This window comes from Astyanax mexicanus, chromosome 2 (assembly GCF_023375975.1).
Source record: "Astyanax mexicanus isolate ESR-SI-001 chromosome 2, AstMex3_surface, whole genome shotgun sequence".
In the NCBI taxonomy this organism is placed as follows: Eukaryota; Metazoa; Chordata; class Actinopteri; order Characiformes; family Acestrorhamphidae; genus Astyanax; species Astyanax mexicanus.
The window spans coordinates 68,641,226-68,663,649 of record NC_064409.1 but is presented as its reverse complement, the minus strand read 5'-3'; the positions used below and the strand labels follow the sequence as shown (position 1 = coordinate 68,663,649).

Sequence of the window (22,424 nt, the reverse complement as noted above, 5' to 3'; positions counted from 1 at the left end):
TGCTGGATGTGTTTTATAATGTCAGCTTGCTGCTGCTACCCAGCTAACAATGTTGGGTTTGTATATTGTTTTCTGAACATTATAGATAACTTATGGCCACATTATACCTAACGATTTTCAATTGACTTCACTGTTTCAGACAAATTTCCAGAGTCAGGATAAAATCACGAGAGTCCTTCTAGAGTCCAGCTGCAGTTGTGTCATCTCCATCGTTCAGTGTAAAGTGGTTAGGACTCAAAGTTTTAGTCAGTCGGGTGTTTAATATTATCGCAAGTCTTGAGACTCATACAAATAGACCACTGAAGTCGTGTCGTCATTTTGTAGTCGGCGCCATGTTGTTTATGCCCATATTTGGGGTTCCGTGTCTAAGCCGTCCACGAAACAGCGACTTTCAATGGGCTTTTCAAAAACTGGCCTCTGTCACATTCTGTGGTAAATAAATATGTTCAGAACCCTGTACGTTTTAATTCTGTGTATATTTACCTCCTAAATATCACTGGATCCTCTGAATTACGAGTTTCGTTTAAAGGGAGTAATCAGAAAAATGCTAACTTTAAGCTAATGCTTAACTGACGTCACAGCACTGCGGCTGGAAATGACCCTGGACTGGATTCTGCACAACACCAGTGAACTCCCATCAGAAAGCGTTTTGGATTATGATGCTCCTTCACAGAGGATCATTAAAGCATTTAAACAGGTGAAAACTCGTTCAGTTCAGTAATGTTGAGCAGTGTGATGTTGAGCAGTGTAGTCTGTGTTAGAGCTTTAAAAGGCAGATAATAAGAGAAAGTGGCTCTCAGTTCGGCAGCTCTTCCCTGCAGGTTTAGTATTTAATTACGGTCATTAGTTTATATTAATTATAACACCTGACCCAAATAATCAACTAACAACTAACTAATCAACTAACTACCTGCCCTCACTGAGGCGACAACCAACCAGAAACACCCATTTATTTCACTGCATAGTAAAGAGGGTAAATGTTAAAACGTATTACAGCTGGTTCTGGAGTATCACTGTCCTGTTTTAGTGATTTTATGCTGTGACGCTCTCAGCTCTCCTCAGTAAGCGCAGTTAGTTCATTATTCGGCTCAGCTGTGTGTAAAATGCTCCTAACTTACGGCCGGAGTTCTCTGGTGTTACGCTGAAAACAGTCCCCTGCTAATCTCTGCAGCAGCGCCGGGAGGTCAGTTCACTCCGCTATAGCATTAGCTTAAAGTTAGCATTTTTCTCATTACGACCCTTAAACGATCTCGTGATTCAGAGGATCCAGTGATATTCAGGAGTACAATGTACACAGAATAAAATGTACAGGGGTCTAAACAGATTTATTTACCACAGAATGTGACAGAGACATGTTTTTGAAAAGCCCATTCATTTTTCTCATAGAGAAAAAAACGCTTAGACACGGAAGCCGTATGAGGACTACAGAATGACGCATGACTTCAGTGGTCTATAGTGACTCGAACAATGTTAACAGCCAATAGGAGAGCTACGGGAAGTCGCAAAGCAAGAATATTTTACGGTTTGCAGGTTATATGATTTATATGGTCCTTTCTTCAATATGTACAGTATTTTAACACAGTTAGCACTTTAAAGTTGTCATATTTAAAGTTATTTTATTTTGCACTACTTTGTCTGATTGTGTAGTGCTATTTTTGATACAAACAAGTGTAATAAATACACATTTTGCAAGAATGATGTTCTTATTGCATTAGTGAAACTGTGATTCTTTGCTTTACAAGGTTGTAGCAAAAAAAGGGGGGGGAGGTGGGCTTATAGGCAGAATTAAACACAAAATGTATCCTAATAAAAAATATCAAGAACTAACAGTGTGGCAGAAAAATGAACTGTTGATGGGGAAATTATATTTATTAATTTATCCATAACATTAAGGAATTATATGAGCCATTCATAGACAACTGTCAAGCATTGCATTATATTAATTTGTGCATTTGGACCTAAGTCTTATATCTGTATATTTATAAAATTATACATCTTTATGTTATATATTTTTTAATATAAAAAAATCAATAAACACATTTCCACATTGCATCATAACTTTGATTTGATATGTTTTTTTAGAACACACGTACATTTATCCTGCATCAGTAAAATGTTTGTTTTCTTTATTCATGACTGGAATGGACTGTATTTGTTGATCAAATGGGCTATATTGTTGGTCAAAAAGCTCCAGCAAAGGACTGCACTCGCTCTAACCACACGGCAGGCGTCTGGCGACGGGGGAGCCGATGCCACGCTCGGCTCTCCACCACGCGCTGTGGCCACACCACAACTACAGCAAAATCTGCACACTGTACTATCTAACTGTAACACTAGAGCTTTTATAATCAGCAGATTATAAAAATAGATAACTGATTATCATCACAGCAGCCCTGAAACAGCTCAAGAGAGAAAAACATTCCTTTCCCTCTGAGCTTCCCACTGGTTCTTATCCCTTTTTCTATTCTATCTGTTTTTTCTTTTATTATTTTTGAGGTAACATCAGTGCATAAATTGAGTAGCCACTCCCATCTCAGTCATTTGTAGAAAATGTCGTAATAGACATTTATAGGAATGTCTTGATTAATTATGAGTAATTTTACATTATCTCATGTCTCAATTTAGAATTCAAATATGCATAAATGTACTGGTACCTATTGTACTCTGAGATGCCAAAAGTCATGGTATAGCAGTATATACATTGATCATAAAGTTTCACCTAAGGGAATGGTCTGAAAATGTCCATACCTGTATAAGCTGTGGTAGAAGTGAGGAGTTATCTTGTAATTCAGGTTTTGTCAACAAGTTTGAGTGAGGCTTGATAGTGTATGTCAGATGGATAGGATGTTTGGTTTCTGCAGCCGTCTAGGTAGTTAAAATTCCTTGATCAATAGCATCACATCTGTACTGTGAATAAGTCATATAAGGCATATTTATATGTAAAGACAGCATTGTGTGTGGTAATGATTGTGACCAACAGCATCTGGCTACAATTGTCTGTGCATATACTGTAGATAAGTGACCCCACTTGTTTGTGCTGCTTTCTTAAGCTTCTATTGCAAAAGTAATAGGACACTATACCAGTTCCTGTCCAATGGCATTTAGCATTTCAGTGTAAATACACACGAGCATCTCTTGATGTTCTGCAGAGGGGATTTTTAAAAGAGCATTAAGCCAGTGGAAACTTGTAATAAATATTGTAGGATTGTACTTTTCAAGGGCTGTTTAAAATGCAGCTTCAGTGTACCGGCAGATGTTCTTGTCCAACATCTGTCACGTCCACAGTGTAAAGTTATAAAACAAAAGCTCTCCTCAGCAACACCGGCATCCGGGCTTAAATTGAGCGCGCAGGGACCAGAGAGAAAATGTGTGTCTTCTAAATAACTTCCACAAATAACCATCGTTAGGGCTTTAAACTTCTTCTCCTCCGTGTAGATTTAAACAGCAGCAGTATGAATACCAAATGAATGCAAAATACGGGGGAAATAAAGTGAGACGATAATTAAATTATGCAGCTGGGTTCATGCAACTGATCCATTGAGAAATTAGCTCTGCACCAAATCAGTAATAATTCTAATATGCTCAATTTGACAAATCTACACTGAGGGACCTGGGAAAATATTTCACCGCATATGATTCAGTACACTGCCTTTAACTACCCAAGGAGAGGAAGAATGACTGCAACTTTGCTATCATTACCTGCGAGACACACTGAATAAATATAATTCAACATTAGCTTGTGTTTAAAATGTGGAACTGCATCAGAGTTAATTGCATTACAAATAAGTCAAATAAATAAATACATTTTGGTCTTAATTTGACTAATACTGTGGTGACACTATCAAGGAAAAAAGTTAAATAGGCAGAAATTGGGATGGCCAAGATTAACTACATGGACAAAAGTTTTGGGACCACCAGCTGATTCATATTTTTTTTTGCAAAATATATATTTATATTTGTGATACATTTGGTATATATTTATTTGTTGTTGTTTTTAAGAAAAGTTCAGAAACTAACGTCATGCAAGACTGTGTTTTATGTGGTGCCTAATTTAACAAAGAAATTCAAGCACAAACTGCATTCTTGAATGTGCTTTTTTTTAAGTCAACTATCATGGTTTGCTAAACTATCACCGGGCGAATGGATGGATAGATAGATACATCATACAAGGCATTACTATTCACAGTGGACAGTGAGGTGTGTGCTAACTGGCAGAAATCACACACACACTCAATGTTGGAGCCCCCCACACACTTATCCCACAGGTCAGCAGTGATGTCAGTAACGCTAATCTGACCCTTTTTTTCAGTAACGAGTAATCTAACGCGTTACTGTTTCCAATCCAGTAGTCAGATTAAAGTGTCTTATCCAAGTCACTGTGCGTTACACTCTCTCTCTCTCCACGTCACTCACACACACACACACACACACACACACACACACACACACACACAGCGAGCTCCCTTCCCCAACCCCTCTGCTCCGCCCCCCGCCAATCACACGCGTCTCGGACACGCAGCGGCACAAACGAATCCATGGAGGCAGGCGAGAGAAGCGTGTTTTGTAGTTGGAAATACAGCCACTATTTTGAGTTAGTATCAGATAAAGGTTCCAATATCAGGGTTCGCTGTACACTCTGTGCTGACAACAAAGTGCCTGAAGAAATAGACTTTCTGACAAGAGGATTGAGAAGCTTCTGTTAATGAGGTACAACCATTGGTTTACTCACCCCACTCCACTGTTTCACTCCTAACATGTGATTACAAAATAAAACCAGGCCAAAATAAGTACACATGTCAGCCTAGACCATATACACGGTTTTGTTTTGTAAAACCACTCCTTGCTGCCCTGCAGAGAACAACAGGTTCAGTGTTCAGATTTAAAGTGTTTAAATAAATCAGGTCAAGAAAGACTTTCTTTATTTTATATTTTTTTCTAAAAATGTATAAAAGTATTTATGTTAAGTGAAATCAAGAAAGACCATATATATATATTTTTTTTATAAAAAACAATTATTTATGTTAAATTCATTCGAGATTTTTTTTTCAGGAAATAATAGTTCAACGTTAAGTGTCAAGAGATACATTTTTGCTATTAAAAATACATTTTCCAATAGGGAATAGGGAAAAAAAATAGGGAAGGCAGTATTGGCAAAACTGGTTATAATGTTTATGTTAAGGCGGCGGGAGGTGGTGTCTGCAGCTGCTGAAAGTAACTAATAAAGTAACTTAGTTACTTTTAAAATCAAGTAATCCATAAAGTAACTAAGTTACTTTTTAAAGGAGTAATCAGTAATCGGATTACTTTTTCAAAGTATCTATACCATCACTGCAGGTCAGCACAGCATTCTTTAGCTTCCATGAGAAATGACAAAAGTTCTAATTGTCTTACATTCTTTCTCCCCAATTTATCTTGGCCAATTGTTTCACCCATTCAGCTGCTACTCAGCTGTATATCCCCCTAACACTAGTGATGCCCCAACACAACAGGAGAGTGAAGACTAGCACATGCTTCCTCTAATACATGTGAAGTCAGCCATCGCCTCTTTTAGAACTGCTGCTAATGCAGCATTACTGTGTAGCTTCACAGTGCGCTCGGAGGAAAGCGCAGAAACTCAGTTCTAATACATCAGCTCACAGACGCAGCCTTGTGCTGATCGACATCACCCTTCAGAGTGATGTGGGGAGAGAGAGCGCCATCTACCCACTCAGAGAGAGCAAAGCCAATTGTGCTCTCTTAGGGCTCCAGTAGCTGATGACAAGCTGCATGACCGGGATTCGAACCAGCGATCTCCTGATCATAGTAAAAAAAATAAAAATATATAAAACTAATTATAATACAATAAATTTTTTTAAATAAAATAATTTCAGAACACAACTGTAATCAAGAATTGCTTATATATTTGAAGAATACTAAGATTTGCTTTTTTTACAATGTCGCCCCACCCTAACACCTGCCCATGTGTGATATTAAACAAAGTTTGCATACAGTGTCCCTCCACAAACACCCATTCTCTCTGTTGATTAGCAGAATATCACACATTCTCTCTTCTCATCTAGGCACCTGTTCTTTGTTTTTTCTCCTTGTTATGCTCTTGTTTGCTTTCCTCTTCCTCTTCTCTGGATTCCGTCCACAGAATTCCTTTACAATAATGTAATCATTCATGGCATTCCTGCTAATTTTTTTTTGTAGAGGTTAGTGGTCTTGTAAACCTTTGTTTTCTCATCTACACCAACATCAAAGAGTGCTGTCTTAAATCACCGGAGGCAATTTGTAAATCCTTCACTGCTGTGAGTCCAGCGCAGGGTTGAATTCTGTCTGAAACGTGTGTGAAAAACAAGGCTGTGTGGCAGTAAACGTTGTAGGTGGGCATGCTAGACCTCCATCCTGTGTCTGTGTCTGTTACATAATGCTGAGCCTCAGTTGGACACTAGAGGGAAGCAGAGACAGCTGATGTATTGGTACTGGTGATGTATATTATTATGGAGGACCAAAACTGACAAAATTTAAAATAAATAAATTCATAAATAAAAACGTAAGTAAATCACTAATTAAAAGTAATATATCTTAATAAAGAAACCCATAAATAACAAATTATTTAGATATTTATTTTTATGTATATGTATTTATTTTTAGATTCATTATAATTATCCTTTGCCGTTTTAATTACCATATTACTTTTATTGATTGAATTACTTACGTTTTTATTTATTTTTTGTATTTATTTTAATTTATCCTCCATGACCAAGGCTTCTTATTTACAGGAAAAAAAAAAAACAATAAATGTTTAGTTCCCAACAATTTTGGTTGCAAAAGCTCTGCTTCAAGAACCGCTCAAATCTAATAAGAGTTATGGAAAAACAAGAGTACCAATTTCCTGCCCAGTGCCACAGGTACCCTATATGTTCAAATTTTTGCGGATACCCTTTTTAAATAAATGCTACTTTAACGTATAATTAAAAATTAAATAAAGTAAATTAATTTTAACCAGCACATGTTTTTTTTTTTTTTTCATGGCACATGAAGGTTAAAACGTTAAGGTTAAAATCCTGATGTAAAATAAATAACACAACAACATTTTCACAAGCTGTATTTTACTATTTTGATCCAGAAACTGTGTCAGAGCTAGTTATATGGACAATAAAGTATTTTTATTAACATATTTTAATAATGAGCTCAAACATACCAACTCATCTGTGAAACACAGTGGAGGTTGTGTCATGGCTTAAGCTTGTTTTGGGATGGGCTCATTAATCTTAACCCTGTATGGAATGAATTATGTTCTTGGGGAGATATTTGGGAGATTTGTTTTTTGGACAAAAGTGATCTACATAATGTTGCACAACTGCATGAAATAAAAAAAAATGTTTTAGAAGTCTTACAACAAGAATGTAATAATATAGGGAAAGTTATACACCGCCAAATATACTTATTTAGATTTTCTTGCTTATATACATATTTGTATTTATTACCCACTTGTGCACCTTATTGTATTGGATGTAGATATATCTTGTGAAATTTATGGTAAAAATAAATAAACAAATAAATATATAAAAAATAAGTTATGGTGTGGTGTAATAACCAAAAGAGGATTTGTTGCCTGAGGGCAACATCATGCCATAGAGGGTTAATTGATGTAAAGTGAGCTCAAAAGTCTACAAAAAAAAAAAAAAAAACATTTTGTCTGTAAATTTAAAGAAAGATGAAAACTGGGAGATTCTTTATCATGCAGCAAGATAATAAGCTACTGCAACCTGAAAAAGCATTAAAGAAGAAAAATGCAGAAGGTTAGTGATGTCAGGGGGTCACAGACATGATGCAGTTACTGCAAGTGAAGCGTTTGTGACTAAATATTAATTATTTTTCATTTTAATTTACTTTAAGTTTATCTGTTCCAAAAGAAATGATCAGAAGAAAAATAGGTGGGTTTAGACAGAATGTGCTGAATTTTCTGAACTGTGTATCAGATCCAGCTGTAAATACCTGGAAATAAAAACTGAAATGTTGATATTTTGTCTCATATTTATATTTATATAATATCAAATTCATATGTTTTCGGTCTACTACAGAAATAATGGAATCAGCCTCACTGTTCCAGTACTTTTGGAGGGACTGTATAAAGCCGCAGCTTTGTTAAATTTGATTGATTTCTTTATCAATCAAATGCTGTTAAGATTTTCTGAGCTTTGTATATATAAAAGCAGCATGCTTGTCTAATAGAGTCTGATTATATCGTATCAGAGCTGCAGCTGTATAGGTGATATAGAGGCTTTATTGAATGGAAACACTGCCCTCCTCTGTTCATACTCTTAATAACAGCATATCAAATATCCAACACCCTTAGCAGATCTGAAGGAGCTAATTGGACATGTCTGATAGTAATTTACAGTCACGTCTGTCTGCACGCTCCTGTCTGGGTTTTAAATGCAGTGCTGAGATCTGCAGCCCATGGGGCAGGAGACCACCGGCTGACTGATAAGCACATCCAGCCCCTCGGGGGCAGTTTAAAGGCAACAATTGCTGCATGGACTGATGCCTCATGGAGACGCACACTGAGCTAATAAATGAGCTAGAAAAAATAACATTTCCTCCCTTTCTTCTTCAGGAATGCTGTAATGTGATTGCAGTTGAACAGTGCTGACTGACTAACAATCATAATACCCAGCTGACACTTGACCGACCTTCAAATGATGTAGAAATAATGTCAATGTTAAACTTGAACAATATTGCATTGAATGAATGAAAAATGTCAATTTTTAATCCAGTCATTTTTTCAATGCGTTTTCTTTATTTTTTCTATGAATATGTACATTGTAGATTCTCACTGAAGGCATCAAAACTATGAATGAACACGTGGAGTTTTATGTACTTAACAAAAAAGCATGTTTTATATTCTATTTTCTTCAAAATAGCCGCCCTTTGCTCTGATTACTGCTTTGCACACTCTTGGCATCATTCTCTCAATGAGCTTCAAGAGGTGGTCACCTGAAATGGTTTTCCGACAGTCTTGAAGGAAGGAGTTCCCAGAGGTGTTTATTAGCACTTGTTGCTCCTTTGCCTTCTTCACTCTGTGCTCCAGCTCACCCCAAACCATCTGGATTGGGTTCAGGTCCGGTGACTGTGGAGGACAGCTCATTTTTTGTTAAGTACATAAAACTCCACATGTGTTCATTCATAGTTTTGATGCCTTCAGTCAGAATCTACAATGTAAATAATCATGAAAATAAAGAAAACTCATTGAATGAGAATGTGTGTCCAAACTATTGGCCTCTACTGTATATGGTTGTATGATTCAGTTGAAAAGTAAGTTATGATATAAATTAATTTTATTACCAATTACCAAACTTTGTACTTTACTGAATATAGACTTTTCTGTATTCTGTATTTTAATATAAACACTAGAAAATAATGATTTTAATGTATTTTTATTATATATTTTTGAATATATATATATATTTATGAATGTGTTTAAGGTTCTATACAGTACTAAAATGTTAGAGTTATTTGATTGTTGCAAATTAAGGTATAATATAATATAATTGTATTACCAATTGTGTATGCCAATGCATTTTTTTTCAGTTTGTTTGGTAAAAAAAAAAAGTTCTGTATAAAAATAAATCATTTTCATGTCTAAAGCTTAAATGGATTTTTTATACATATATAAATTTGTTTATGGTTCTATACAGCACTAAAACGTTAGTTAATTGTTAAAAGTTGACATTTTAACAGAACCCTTTTTAGAGCTGTATACAGACTTTTTACTAATCTTTTGAAGAACCACACTTTTTAAGATCAGTGTTATTTTAACAGGTGATTAATTTTAGTCATATTTCATTTATTAATTGTTTTAGTTTTGTTTCCTGGCCCTGGCCCTGCCCTGTTTGTTTATTTTCCGTTCTCTTCATGTAGCCTGTGTACCTCCATGTCTCTGCCCCAGTCCTCTGTTCCATTTGTAGCTCCGCCCCCTCATTACCTTTCCCCAGGTGTTCCCTGTTTCCTGTCCCTCCTTGTGTGTGCATTTATAGCCCTGTGTTTCCTGTTTCCTTTGTCGGTTCTTTTACGTCTTCACGTCTGTTCAGGTTGCATGGTTTCTTGGTCTCAGTTTACTCCTTGTTTTCTTGTTGTTTTGGTTTATTGTTTTTTTGGTTATTTGTTTTTTTTTTGTTTATTAATAAAAAACATTTGTGTAAAACGCATCAATCATTAAAATGCTGGAAGGGGAAAAAGCTCAGACTGGTTTCCTGACTAAACAGTTGTCGTGTCCAGGCTGCTTATTATTAACCATAAGACTTTTACTCAGTTTCTACTAGGAACTATTCAGTAACCACAATTTAGTTATTGATTATGCATTTTGTGCATCTCAGTCTCAGGCTTCAGCTTCTTTGAGTCACTATATCTCAATGATAAAGGTGAGATGAAGACTAAACTCCTGATTAAACCTGATCCTGCAATCTCTACCAATTGACAGAAATATATTAATTTATTAGAGGTCACTGTGTCTTTCAACAGTACACCCTTACACTACTTGTTTTTGGTTGCATTTCCAAATGTAAACCTATCATTTTTTATCAATTGAGCGATGTGACTTTGTACAACATACATTTGAATGTATAGTATTTGTAAAATATTTCTGGTTTGGGTTCTGATTTTAACACGAAATGAAAAAAAAAAATCAATAAATGTTTTTTTATTGCTCCAAAATAAAACAAAACAAAACAATTAAAATTAAAATGATTGTGGTTGATTCTTTTTTTTTTAGTTCTTTAGTTTAGTTTGTGGTTTTGAAATCACAGTTAGTTTAGTTAATCACACCATTTGCTGGGATTTTAACACTTTTAACATTTAAAAAAAATAAATGTTAAAATGTATAATAATAGAATCAAAGTAAGAGAGAGAGAGAGATGAAAGCATAGAGGAGATACACTGAGAGTTAGTTATGAGATTTAATCCATCTTTCAAAATAAACAAAATGTAATCCCCCCTCTGAACGTCTGAATCATTTTTACATTGATGAAAATAGTAATACATCACAAGGCACTGTAAAAAAAGACTAATTCAATCCAAAACCGGTAATGTGACTAACTTGCCTTTTATAAATATTTTAAAATGTCCCTATTAATCACGTAGGCACGTATTTTCTTATTGAAGGCATTAACAGGCATAGATGATACAAAACCATTTTCTCTGCAGTAAAATAAGTAATTTACATCCTGAAATCTTGAGTGCTTTGAAATGTCCTACAGGACACTTAGAGAAGCTGCCTATTCACTCCACTGTTCTACTTCACTACATAATTCCAGACCAGATTACTGCTTTTCAGTAACGTTTCAGTAAAGCTTTTTTGTAATTCTTAAATAGAAATACTCAAGATTTAGTGATGTAACAAAAATCTTCGTCTATTAAGGGGTTAAAGGGTTAAAAGTTGAGTGTAGGGGGTTTTACAGTGGGATGCTTTTGTGCTAAAGCGTGTAAACAGTTCTTCCATTCTTCTTTAATGGTCAACAGATCAGTGTAACATTCTGAGTTTAATGTACAAAGTTCACCGCATGGTTATCCAAGAAGAAGAAGAAATCCGTAGTTATATCACCAAAGCAGCTACTTAGCAGTATGTTATGACCTCAGGTCCAGCACAGGACCCTCAGAAGGATTGAAGCGCTCAGAAGCTAAAGCTTTCGCTCGGAGCAAATCTATTCCTGAATTCTTAAACTTGGCACCGCGCTGAAAGGAGAAGCAGCTCCTGTCCCCGTCGAGGCGGTCAGCGGGTTTGGCAGCTATCAGTGTGTCTCAGAGCAAACTCAGATAAGAGTCTTTTTACATGCACTGCACTCAGCCATTAAAGATGAGCAGAGACATTGGCACCTAATAACACAGCCTTCATCGATCATCCATCAGACCGCTGGGCGAAGCAAGGACAAAGAGATATCATTCAGCCCAGAGCAAAGAGACTGCAGCGGCTCAAAGCTTCAGACCAGCAGGATAAAATAGAACTAATGCAGATCATACTGCATGAACTATGAACAGGAGAACTTAACTCCTACAGTATTCTTTATTTATATAATCCTTAATTATCATTAGTGTGTAGTCTTGCCCACCAGGGATACCTTCCATTGAGTATTCCAATATATTTTATATAATGGTTTTAGTTTGCCTAGCTAACATGTTGTAGGCTATAAGAGTAAGTTACCATATTCTGTACTGTAAATTGTGTCAAAGTGTTGGCAGTGCACTGAAAACTGCAATGCAGGATTAAAGTTCTCATACAATGAAAAAATATATAGATTAGACACAGGCAGGGATGTTTTATCCTGTATTAGGAATCAAAAACATAATCTAACCTTTCCTAAATAATAAATAAATAAATAACAAATAGTCATATAAATTAATGAATCATCTAATCTTGCCTAGCCAACATGATGTAGGCTATAAGAGCAAGTTACCATCTTCTGTTTGTAAATTGTGTAAAAATGTTGGCAATGCAAAAATGCAATGCATGATTAAAGTTCCCATGCAATGAAATAAAATATACACTGGACATAAGCAGGGATGTTTTATCCTGTATTAAGATCCAAAAAACACAAGCTAAGCTCCTCTGAATAATAATTCAATAATACTGTAGATAGTCATATGAATTGACTAATCTTCTTCTAATTTATTTTTTAACTCTTTTCAGTGTTAGCGAAACAATTTAGGTAGGTTAATCCTTAGAACTGTATGTTTTGGTGTGTTTTTTCTCCGTTTTTGTCAGTTCCTCTTTCAGGCAGGCCCGGAGTGGCTAATCGGGAGATTCGGGAGGATTCCCGATGGGCCGGCTCGAGTTTGGGCCAGTTGGAAAAAAATAATTTACCCGTCACTTATCTAATCTTATTCTTGCATTCATTTCCATTCAACTATGTATGCATTCTCTATTCATCTGACAGCACAGCCCCTACTTCGCAGTAGATTAGATGGGTTTAACCATCTAAGGGAATTCTCCCCTCCCAAATGTTTGAGTTGGTTGCTTCCACGAGTGGTCTTTTCTGGAGCGATAAAATTAAATACAGCAACATAATAGCAAGAAGCTTCAGTCGGCTGTGATGGAGGATAAAAAGAGGCCAGGTGGAGCCGAAAAGGCCAGATTAAAAAAAGAAGATGGAAGTAGAAGCTGCCAAATGTGCAAAATTAACAAGCTTGTTTTCCAGAGGACAGAATTCAGCTGGAGCCGGTAAACAGAGATATGGAAATAATCTTGAATTGTCAGCTATTGCACAACGTTTGCAATGTCGATTTAGCGTAGTTTATTTTGTAGAGTCCAATACACATCATTAACCTCTTAACAAGCCCTGGCCCACCGGCGGGCCAGAAATATGTTATAATTAATATCTTGCTGTGTTTATAAATAATTATAGACACCCAATATGCCATTTTAAAGCCTAGAATCTCTGCTTTTCAGTATCTAGCCTATTTAGCTGTATGTCCTTTCAGGAAATAAACATTTAGGGCGAAATATGCCTTGTTTATTAGAATTAAGATTCATAATTTTAAATCTGGTAAAGCTTTGTATTCTGCCTTTAAGCTACTGCTTTAAGGAATCACTATTATTTTGTTTTGATCTTTAAGAATTCGTTAGATTATATTTCTTTTAGCATTTTGAACTTAGTTTAGTTGGTTATTTTCCTATTTTATATCTATTTTTCTGTTTTTATTAAATGTTATTAGCTTATTAGCGTCTAGCTTGTTAGCATACAGAACGTCTCCCTGGTCTTTTAAATGAATATTGATTTATTCATTTAATAGCTGTATATAAGCCAGACAGACACTGTGTGATTTTTTAATGTTTGAATGGTTTGTCCTGTACAAAAACGCAGGTGATTTATATGCTGACACTGTAGTCTGACTGGCAGGCTGAGAGACTGAACGTCACGCAGCCTCAAAGCAGTAGAATTAGCGCCAGATCCCCGTGAGCTGCACCCATTAATCCAACTGCAGAGCTTTAAACGCGCAGATGAGCGCGTCACTTTCCTCGGCCGGTCGGGTTCCAGGAAATAGTCTGTGATGTATTCATCTGTTTTTAATACTATTTTAATTTTATATAAATCTATGGCATGATAATCACCATACAGCTAAGTAACCAAGTATTATTGTTAACGAAAATTCTCCTTAACTGAAACTAATAAAAACGGTAATTAAAAGAAAAACTGAAACGAACTGAAATTACAGATTGAATACCCTAATTTTCGTGTTTGTTCATTTATTTATAATTGATTAATATAAATGTGGTATATCTTGATATATATGGTTATCGTGATATAAAAAAATTCCATATCCTGAGTTATGAGTTTTCCCATATCGCCCAGCACTACTTCTAAGTAATATTAATTCATAAAATTACAATTTTATATCTGATTTAAATTTGAATGAAACATGTTTAAGTAAAGGGTGTTCTGTTAACTTACCCACATATACTTGTACTTATATGCAATAAAAAGTCATTGTAAGATCTAGTTGCTGTTTTATTTATTCAAATTCCTGCTCCATGGAAAAAATGGGCTGGATTTGGGCATGAAACTCCCGGGCTGAAAAAGGGGCCCACTCCGGCCCTGCTTTCAGGTCTTATAACACAGTAATTATATCAGGCAGTCACATGACCTGATCTCTTTTACTCCAGAAGCCATACGGCTGCTCAAAAATACAATCAATTTAAAAAATAAAAGAAAGCAGAATTGTTATATTTTTCTGGAACTGATCATGTTTTGGTCAAAATTTTACCAAGCGCCTGTTTTTATATATTTTTTGAATGTATTTAAATATATTAGTATATATAGTATATAGTATATAGTATAGTATATATAAATATACTTTAAATATATTCACATCTAAAATATTTTTTCAAAAATGGTTATACTAGAGTGTTTATGAGTTGAAAGCATAAGAATATGAATGATAGTTCATTACATGGCTTATTAATTATTACTTTGATAAAATACACGAAGAGCATTAGGCAGAGTTATTTTTCTTGATAATCAGAACTCTAGGATACATGTAGATTTATTTTCAGCTGCTTATAATACAACAAACAACACATTTTATAAGAGAGTAATTCCACAAAATGATGTGAAAAACACTTTTATTATACAAAAATATAATGGTAATAAAAGAAAATATAATCTAAAACTTTTTAGTCTAAATTAATAAAAATGTTTAGTGTAAAATAGGTACTTAGTAAAAATGTGCAAGTAAAATAAAACTATATAAAGTAGTGCCATACCTAGCTTTAGTTTGAGTGCAGGTAGTTTTACACTTTTTCTGCACTGCAAAAAATCCATTGGCAAAAACTAGACAAAATATTTGCAAATTAAGACAAATATATGTATATTAACCAAAAAAAAAACATGCCAATGGGGTAAGCAAAATTTTCTTAGTAAGATTTCTTACAAAAAGCAATGGCAAAGTCTCAAAGTGAGTGAAGTAACACCTAAATCAAGCAAAAAAGTCACTGTTTTGGACAAACGAATCAGAATAACTTAATTGCTGCTTGATTGTGCTTATTTTGAGTTCAAATGACTTAAAATAAGGTACAAATTCTAAGTAAGAATGATTAAGCTAATTATCCCTAAAATAAGCAAAATAATCTAACACTTACACTGCTTAGTAAGACAAAAAGTCTTATCAGAGAAGACAGTAAGATTTATTGCCTTAAATTTAGAAAATTTCACTTGCTAAGATTTAGTTTTTTGCAGTGTGTGGACACTTTTGAGTCATGTACTGATATTATTTGGTTTGAAACATCATATAAATATGTTTGAAGCACTAATGGTAAATAATTATTGGTTGGGGAAAAGCAAATTGCACGTATATACATATATTTTTTGTTTGGAAAGGTTTTTTTAACACTTTGAGGAATCAGTGGCAATGATGACGTCATGCGATTTAGTCCTGAGAGTGAATGTAAATACAACTGATCATGTGTTTTGAGCAAATACATATATATTTTAATGGAAGAATAAAACAAAGCACTTTGAAGGAGATCTTTAGGGTGTTTTTGGGTGTTTTTCACAGTGGATTTCTTGCACACTGGGATGTAGCTGCTATTTTTATAAAAAGTAAGTTCCGCCCTTTCTTACCATATATGGTTTATACTGATGTCTGGAGGCATTCCTGAGTAATAAAGCTGAGAACACAAGGGGCGATTTTTGGAAAATCTGACTGTTAGGTTCTAAGGGTTAAACTAATACAAAAGTGAGTTATAAAAGGAACTCTGGCAAGGTGTTAAATATTTAACTATTTTGAAAGTGTTGATTTAACTCTAAAGTGTGTGGAGCTAAATAAACCCTTGGAAAGAGTTGTAATGGGAGTTTTTTTTGCTGTGTATTTCTTTGACCATAAGTGTATGATAAATACAGATAAATGCATAGTGAATGAAATGTTTATCTAAATTATGAATGCTCCTAGAAATAAAGAGATACTCTTTTGTTCTATAACAAAAACTCTTGTGGCCTCATGCTGTGAACGGTTCTCTTCTGCCAAAGAGTTTAAAGAGTTAAAGGTTTTTCTTTAAAGGGTAAAACTGCAGTGGATGAAGAGATTCAGTGGGTTTCTGAAAGTATTTTCTTTCAGATTTTCAATATCTGCATTTGTCAGATTCTGTTCATGTCTTGGTTACGTCTGCTTCACTGCAGATGACACTTTGATAATTACAAATCTCACTTGGTGCAGAGCATGGAAATGGCTTTAACGCTTTATTTGCTGCAAAGCATGAGACCTAACTGTCTCTCCAACCCCAAACCAAAGCTTAAAAGCTTCTGAAATCACCTGTGCATCAAGCTCTGTGCAGAAGCAGTGGTGACAGTGTGTCATGAAGTGTGTCTTACCTGCTGCAAAGCGGTTGACGATGACTCCTGCCATCTCATCTCTTTCCTCCTCCTCGGTCTTCATGCTTCATTACCGGCCTGCCACGTCGTTTGGTCACAAATTGCCCGCAGCGGCTGGTGAGAGCGAGGGCATGAAATGGATTTGGGTGGTGAGAGGGGCACAGGCGGCTCTGTGAAGGGCACTGAAGCATCCCGCAGGTGAACCCAGCGCACCTTAATCCCGCTAACACACTCACGACCAATCAAAGGCCAGAGGTGTGAGAGCAGGGGGGGAGGAGAGGGAGGGGAAAAAGTGAAAAAAAAGTATACTAAGCATTATTATTATTATGCTTTTTGTTAACTCTATCACTACAGGACACTCTAACACTCAGCTGACTGGTGTCACTAAATCATTTTAAACATTTAATATCTAACCACCTTCAGACAGCCTGTACCTGTACTTTTTTATTTACTTATTTATTCTTAACTTTTATATTTTATTTTAGTTCTTCTTTTTTAGTGTTTGATTTCCTTTTTATTTGTTTCCTTATTAATTAATTAATTAATTAATTTTTTAAATAGTTTTATTATTATTATTATTATTATTATTATTATCATTATTATTATTATTATTATTATTATTATTATTATGTAAAAGTTAGCTTTAGCTCATTTTAACTATTTTTTGTTGTATTAATCTTATTTTCCTATTTTTTATCTTAATATTTTATCAATTAAACCAAGCTTTATTATAATTATTATTTGTATTTTTTTATTTTATTCTATTATTTTTTATCTATTTTTATGTTTTATTTACTGTTATTTTAAAATAATTAAATTTAGCTATTATTTTCTCTGTCATGTCAATCCCTGTTTTTGTAAAAGCTCGGCTACATTGAAAATAAAGGTTGATTGATTGATTGTTTGATTGATTGATTGATGCTATAGTGCACTAAAGTCTTCTTGTAGCCACATTATTAATCAGTGTATTTAAAGAGTGCTAAAATGGAACAACTTTTTTTGTACTTATTATACTTTAATTGTATAAAAAATAGTACAAAAGTCTTATGTAAATTGTGTACTGAGTGTACCTAGAGCACTGAGAAGTTACATTGCATTATATTAGGTGTCCACCAGGCGTCTCCAAAGGCTTCAAAACCTCTCCAGAGCGCCCCTAATCTAATACAAAGGTAAATCTGTCTCTGTACAACAACAGTTTAATGTTTTTTTTGTTTGTTTCTGATAAAATAAAATAAAAAAAGAAAAAGTTCATCTCAGAGTAATAATAATATTTTTATGAAATGAATCACATGTTTGCGCGCTGTGTGCGCTATGGAGTTTGGCATTTGGAGTGGGTTTTTTTTTTTTTTTTGGTGACAGCGCAATACATGGTGACGGTTTGGCATGCCCCTCCCCCAGCCATTAGGAGACCAATCAGGGCAAATTACGTTTCAGCACTTTTGTCTAAAGGGTTGATTTTTGGTTGAAATAGGTGTCAATCACTTTTGTGACGCTGGAGAAAGGCTATGACCTGATTTGATTGGACACCTCTGAACACCCACGTGATCCAGCGCTCACGCCATTGGTTCAAAAGACGATCACTCAAGAAAAGTAGTGGATTGTAGACCAATAAAAACCACAGAATCTAGAAGAGGACATCCTTAGCTTTGTATTCACGTACAACTTTAAGTGAAAACACCACATTGTGTGGTCGCTAGGAGCTTGAGAATATTACGTTGCGGTTGCGCTGAAACTAAACGCATGTTTGTGAGGAGAAGTGAACAGGCGAATAAAGGACTTTATTGATATTTTATCTGCGGTTCAGTGCTGTATTGTGGATGCTGTGATAGTAAGTGAATTTTCTATAATATAATTTGATGTTATTTTGTACACTAATAATATTTTATAAGGCTATTTGTTGGGGAGGCGTGTTCCCCATGTAAACAATGTGAAAAAACAGGCTGTTTTCAGTTGGAGATTTCTGGCGACTGGTTTCATGTAGATGGCTGTAATTTTGCATGCAGGTAGTTAAAGTAGTACTAAAGAATATGAGTCGGTCAGTTGGTCGGTGTGTTTAGAATATTTGACGCTTTTAAGCATTCTACTTTAGAGGGCGCTTCTGCAGTAAGAGGCTACTAAATGAAAAAAAAAAGAATTATTTGAAATATACTTAAGTAACATTTAAACATACTACTTCATGTATGTAATGTAACGCCATAATTTAAATATGCTTACAGTAAAATTGTAATATATTTATCAAGTATTATAACTGTATCAGTATTATTCACCATGTCTATTAGGAATATCCTAAGTACTAATTAAAGTTAAATATATTGACATTAGACATTAGAGTACAAATATGCTTCTTGTTCCTGTCTTTTGTAAGTAGTACACTTCTAGTATATTTTGTTGGGTATAAAAATATTTATTTTAGTTTTAGTTTATCTTAAATTTGGACAAATTTGACATTAAACCCACAACAAAACTGTTTTAGTAGTAGTAGTAGTAGTAGTAATGTTTTAAGAACAACAGGATACTTTTGTAAAAAAAAAATGTTTTAGATTTTTTTTGTTTTTTTTACATATATGAAACATACTCTATAAACTGCACATTAGCGTTATCTGGACAGTCCTGAGGTAATTTTAGTCCTGTTCAGACGCACATTTCTGAGTTTCATCACTTACTTAGTAACACGTTACTCTAATCTGACCCTTTTTTTCAGTAACGAGTAATCTAACGCGTTACTATTTCCAATCCAGTAATCAGATTAAAGTTACTTATCCAAGTCACTGTGGGTTACTCTCTCTCTCTCTCCACCTCACACTCACACACACACACCGCTCCCTTTCCCGTCACTTTTACAATCCTCCCCTGTCTCTCTCTCGCGCTCAGAGTGTCTTTAGTTTCCGCCTGTTCTCATTTTTCCGCCTGTTCTCGGGCTCCCTATCTCTTTATAAAGGCGTTTTTTCCCGGCCGCGTCCCAATTCACTAGCCAGGGCAGCGGTCTGCACAGCCGCACAGAGCGTGTATACCGTAAAGACAAGAAAAGTTCTGACGCGTTAAATGAACGCTGTCAAAATTAAATACTTTTCAGTAGTTTACTGGTTTGGGTCCGCACTGGACAACATCTGGGTCCGGACCGGACCGCAGTCCGCATATATGTGATCCCTGGCCTAGACCATATACACGGTTTTGTTTTCTAAAACCACTCTTTGCTACCCTGCAGAGAACAACAGGTTCAATGTTAAGATTTACAGTGTTAAATATTTCAGGTCAAGAAAGACTTTCTTTATTTTTCTTTTTTATAAAAACAAGTATTTATGTTAAGTGAAGAAAGACCATATTTTATTTTTTTTTTTTTTTAATAATTTATGTTAAGTTAATTCAAGAGAAATTGTCTTTTATTTTTATAAAAAAAACATATTTTTTCAGGAAATAGTTCAACTTTAAATGTCTAGAGATACATTGTTGCTGTTAAAAATGCATTTTCCAATAAAGGGAGTATTGGCTAAACTGGTTATAATGTTTATGTTAAGGCGGCGGGAGGTGGTGTCTGCAGCTGCTGAAAGTAACTAATAAAGTAACTTAGTTACTTTTAAAATCAAGTAATCCATAAAGTAACTAAGTTACTTTTTAAATGAGTAATCAGTAATCAGTAATTGGATTACTTTTTCAAAGTAACTATACCATCACTGGTCACCTCATATTTAATAAAATAGCTATTTGTCCACTGCCACACACCGTAATTACACTTTGAGTGCACGTGTTTCCACGGAGATCCATGTAAACACAACAGTGAGTGGAAATGGAGGAGCTACTGAACGCGATATCATGTGACCGAGAAAGCCTAAAAACTCCCTGTTCCTCCTGTTTTTCAATTGTAAGAGTTTTATCACTGAGTAGAAATGTGAAATATTTTTCACAGCTGTCCTCTTGAGAAACTAATCCTATCCCGATCTTTTCACACTTTATGTTTTTTATATGTATTTTCTATATGTATGTTACTTACTGTTTAGATTCTAATTACAATTCATTAACTTGTACTTGTACTTTCTCAATTACAACAAAGCTGATTGATATCTAATCTAATGTAATCCAATCTAATGTAAACATAATGGAGTTTCCAGCTCAGCTGTACACGCCTAACCATATTTAGCTTGATTATTAACTTATGAGTTCAAACTCTCATTCCCATCTGGTGTCTGGTGAACACGTGTACTCAGAAACACCAAGTGAAACTAAATCTCTTATATTGCTTTCAGTCCAGCTGATCTTCTGTAAGAAGCAGAGAGGAATAACCCTGCTTAGTTAACCAGTTACAGCAGCTCTTACTGGAAGTAGTGAACAAAATCCAGAATCTGAATACCGGATGATTCTAAATTCCTCTTCATCACGTAACATCAGAAAGTCCAAATAAAAAAGAAAGAAAGAAATGTATGAATGAGTGGATAGATGGATGGATGGTTGTACTAATATAACATGATGTTATATTAGTCCTGGGCAAATCAACATAAGTGTAACTACACCATCAAATCTTGTGAGTTTTTCTCAGTTTTTCTCAAGCACTGGGGCACCCAAGAAGGTATTTAGTTAGTTTTAGCTTAGTGGTGTCAATCGATTAAGACATTTAACTGATTAATCTCAACAGAATTTCGTGATTAATTCTGATTAATTACGCTTTTTTATATTATATTATTTTATTATATATATTTTTTACATCATATAATATTAGTATATATCTTATTGTCACCCCATCACTATTGCACTGTTGTGTTCTCTCACGTATGTCTATCTATGTCCTTGTTGTATTGAACATATAGTGTCTCCCATTCTTTTATATTATATATAATTTCAATTCTGTGAATCTCCTGTACATATGCAGTACTGACAATAAAATTACTTGACTTGACTTTTTTTTTTTTCTCCTTAAGACCAACTACCATATTATGAGCAGATTTATCCACCACTGCTCTACACAGTTTGCTCATAGTTTCATTTCCTACTTTGGACAATAGCATCAGTTACTTTCATTTCAGTTTATTTCCATTTTTTTTCCACATTTCTGTGAGAATATGAATACTGAATGAGTACTGAATAAATACTGAAGGTCACATAATCAGCCAATGAGAGGCTGACAGCTAAAAGTTCTTCTACAAAAATCACAAACACAGTTAGTCATCAATTAAGTGGAAGTGGTTCTCCTGTGGAATTGAGCTGTCAGACTCTCATTGGCTGAAAATATGACCTTCAGTACTTATGTAGAAAAAAAAAAGGAAATTAACTGAAATGAAAGTAATTGATGCTTCTGTCAAAAGTAGGAAATGAACACTATGTGCAAACTGTGTAGAGCAGTGGTGGATAAATCTAGTCATAATAGGGTAGTTGGCCAATATTAAAAACTCAGTCTTAAAGAGAAAAAAGATTAATCATGATTAATCACGGAATTCTGTTGTGATTAATCAGTTAAATGTCTTAATCATCTTATTCTAATTGGCTGTTTTGTAATCATGTTTGTTTTAAAAACTGGGATGGTATTATTAACCTTTGTCTTTTAACCCTGATGAAGGTCTGAGGGCCAAAACGTATTGTTTTTTTATT

At 34.8% G+C, this 22,424-nt stretch overlaps 1 protein-coding gene across 2 annotated transcripts in view; it reads right to left on the bottom strand.

Annotated features, from left to right (window-relative positions):
• Positions 1-17,037, bottom strand: part of LOC103030201 (solute carrier family 4 member 11-like) — a 73,428-nt gene extending 56,391 nt beyond the window's left edge. The window contains exon 1 of one of the 2 annotated variants that reach the window (XM_049474858.1): positions 16,848-17,037. In XM_049474858.1, coding sequence (XP_049330815.1) covers positions 16,848-16,911 — 64 coding nt within the window. In that variant the 5' untranslated portion in view covers positions 16,912-17,037. The remainder of the gene's footprint in view (positions 1-16,847) is intronic. The other variant, XM_022668624.2, reaches the window with a different exon arrangement.
• Between the last annotated feature and the right edge of the window lie 5,387 nt (positions 17,038-22,424).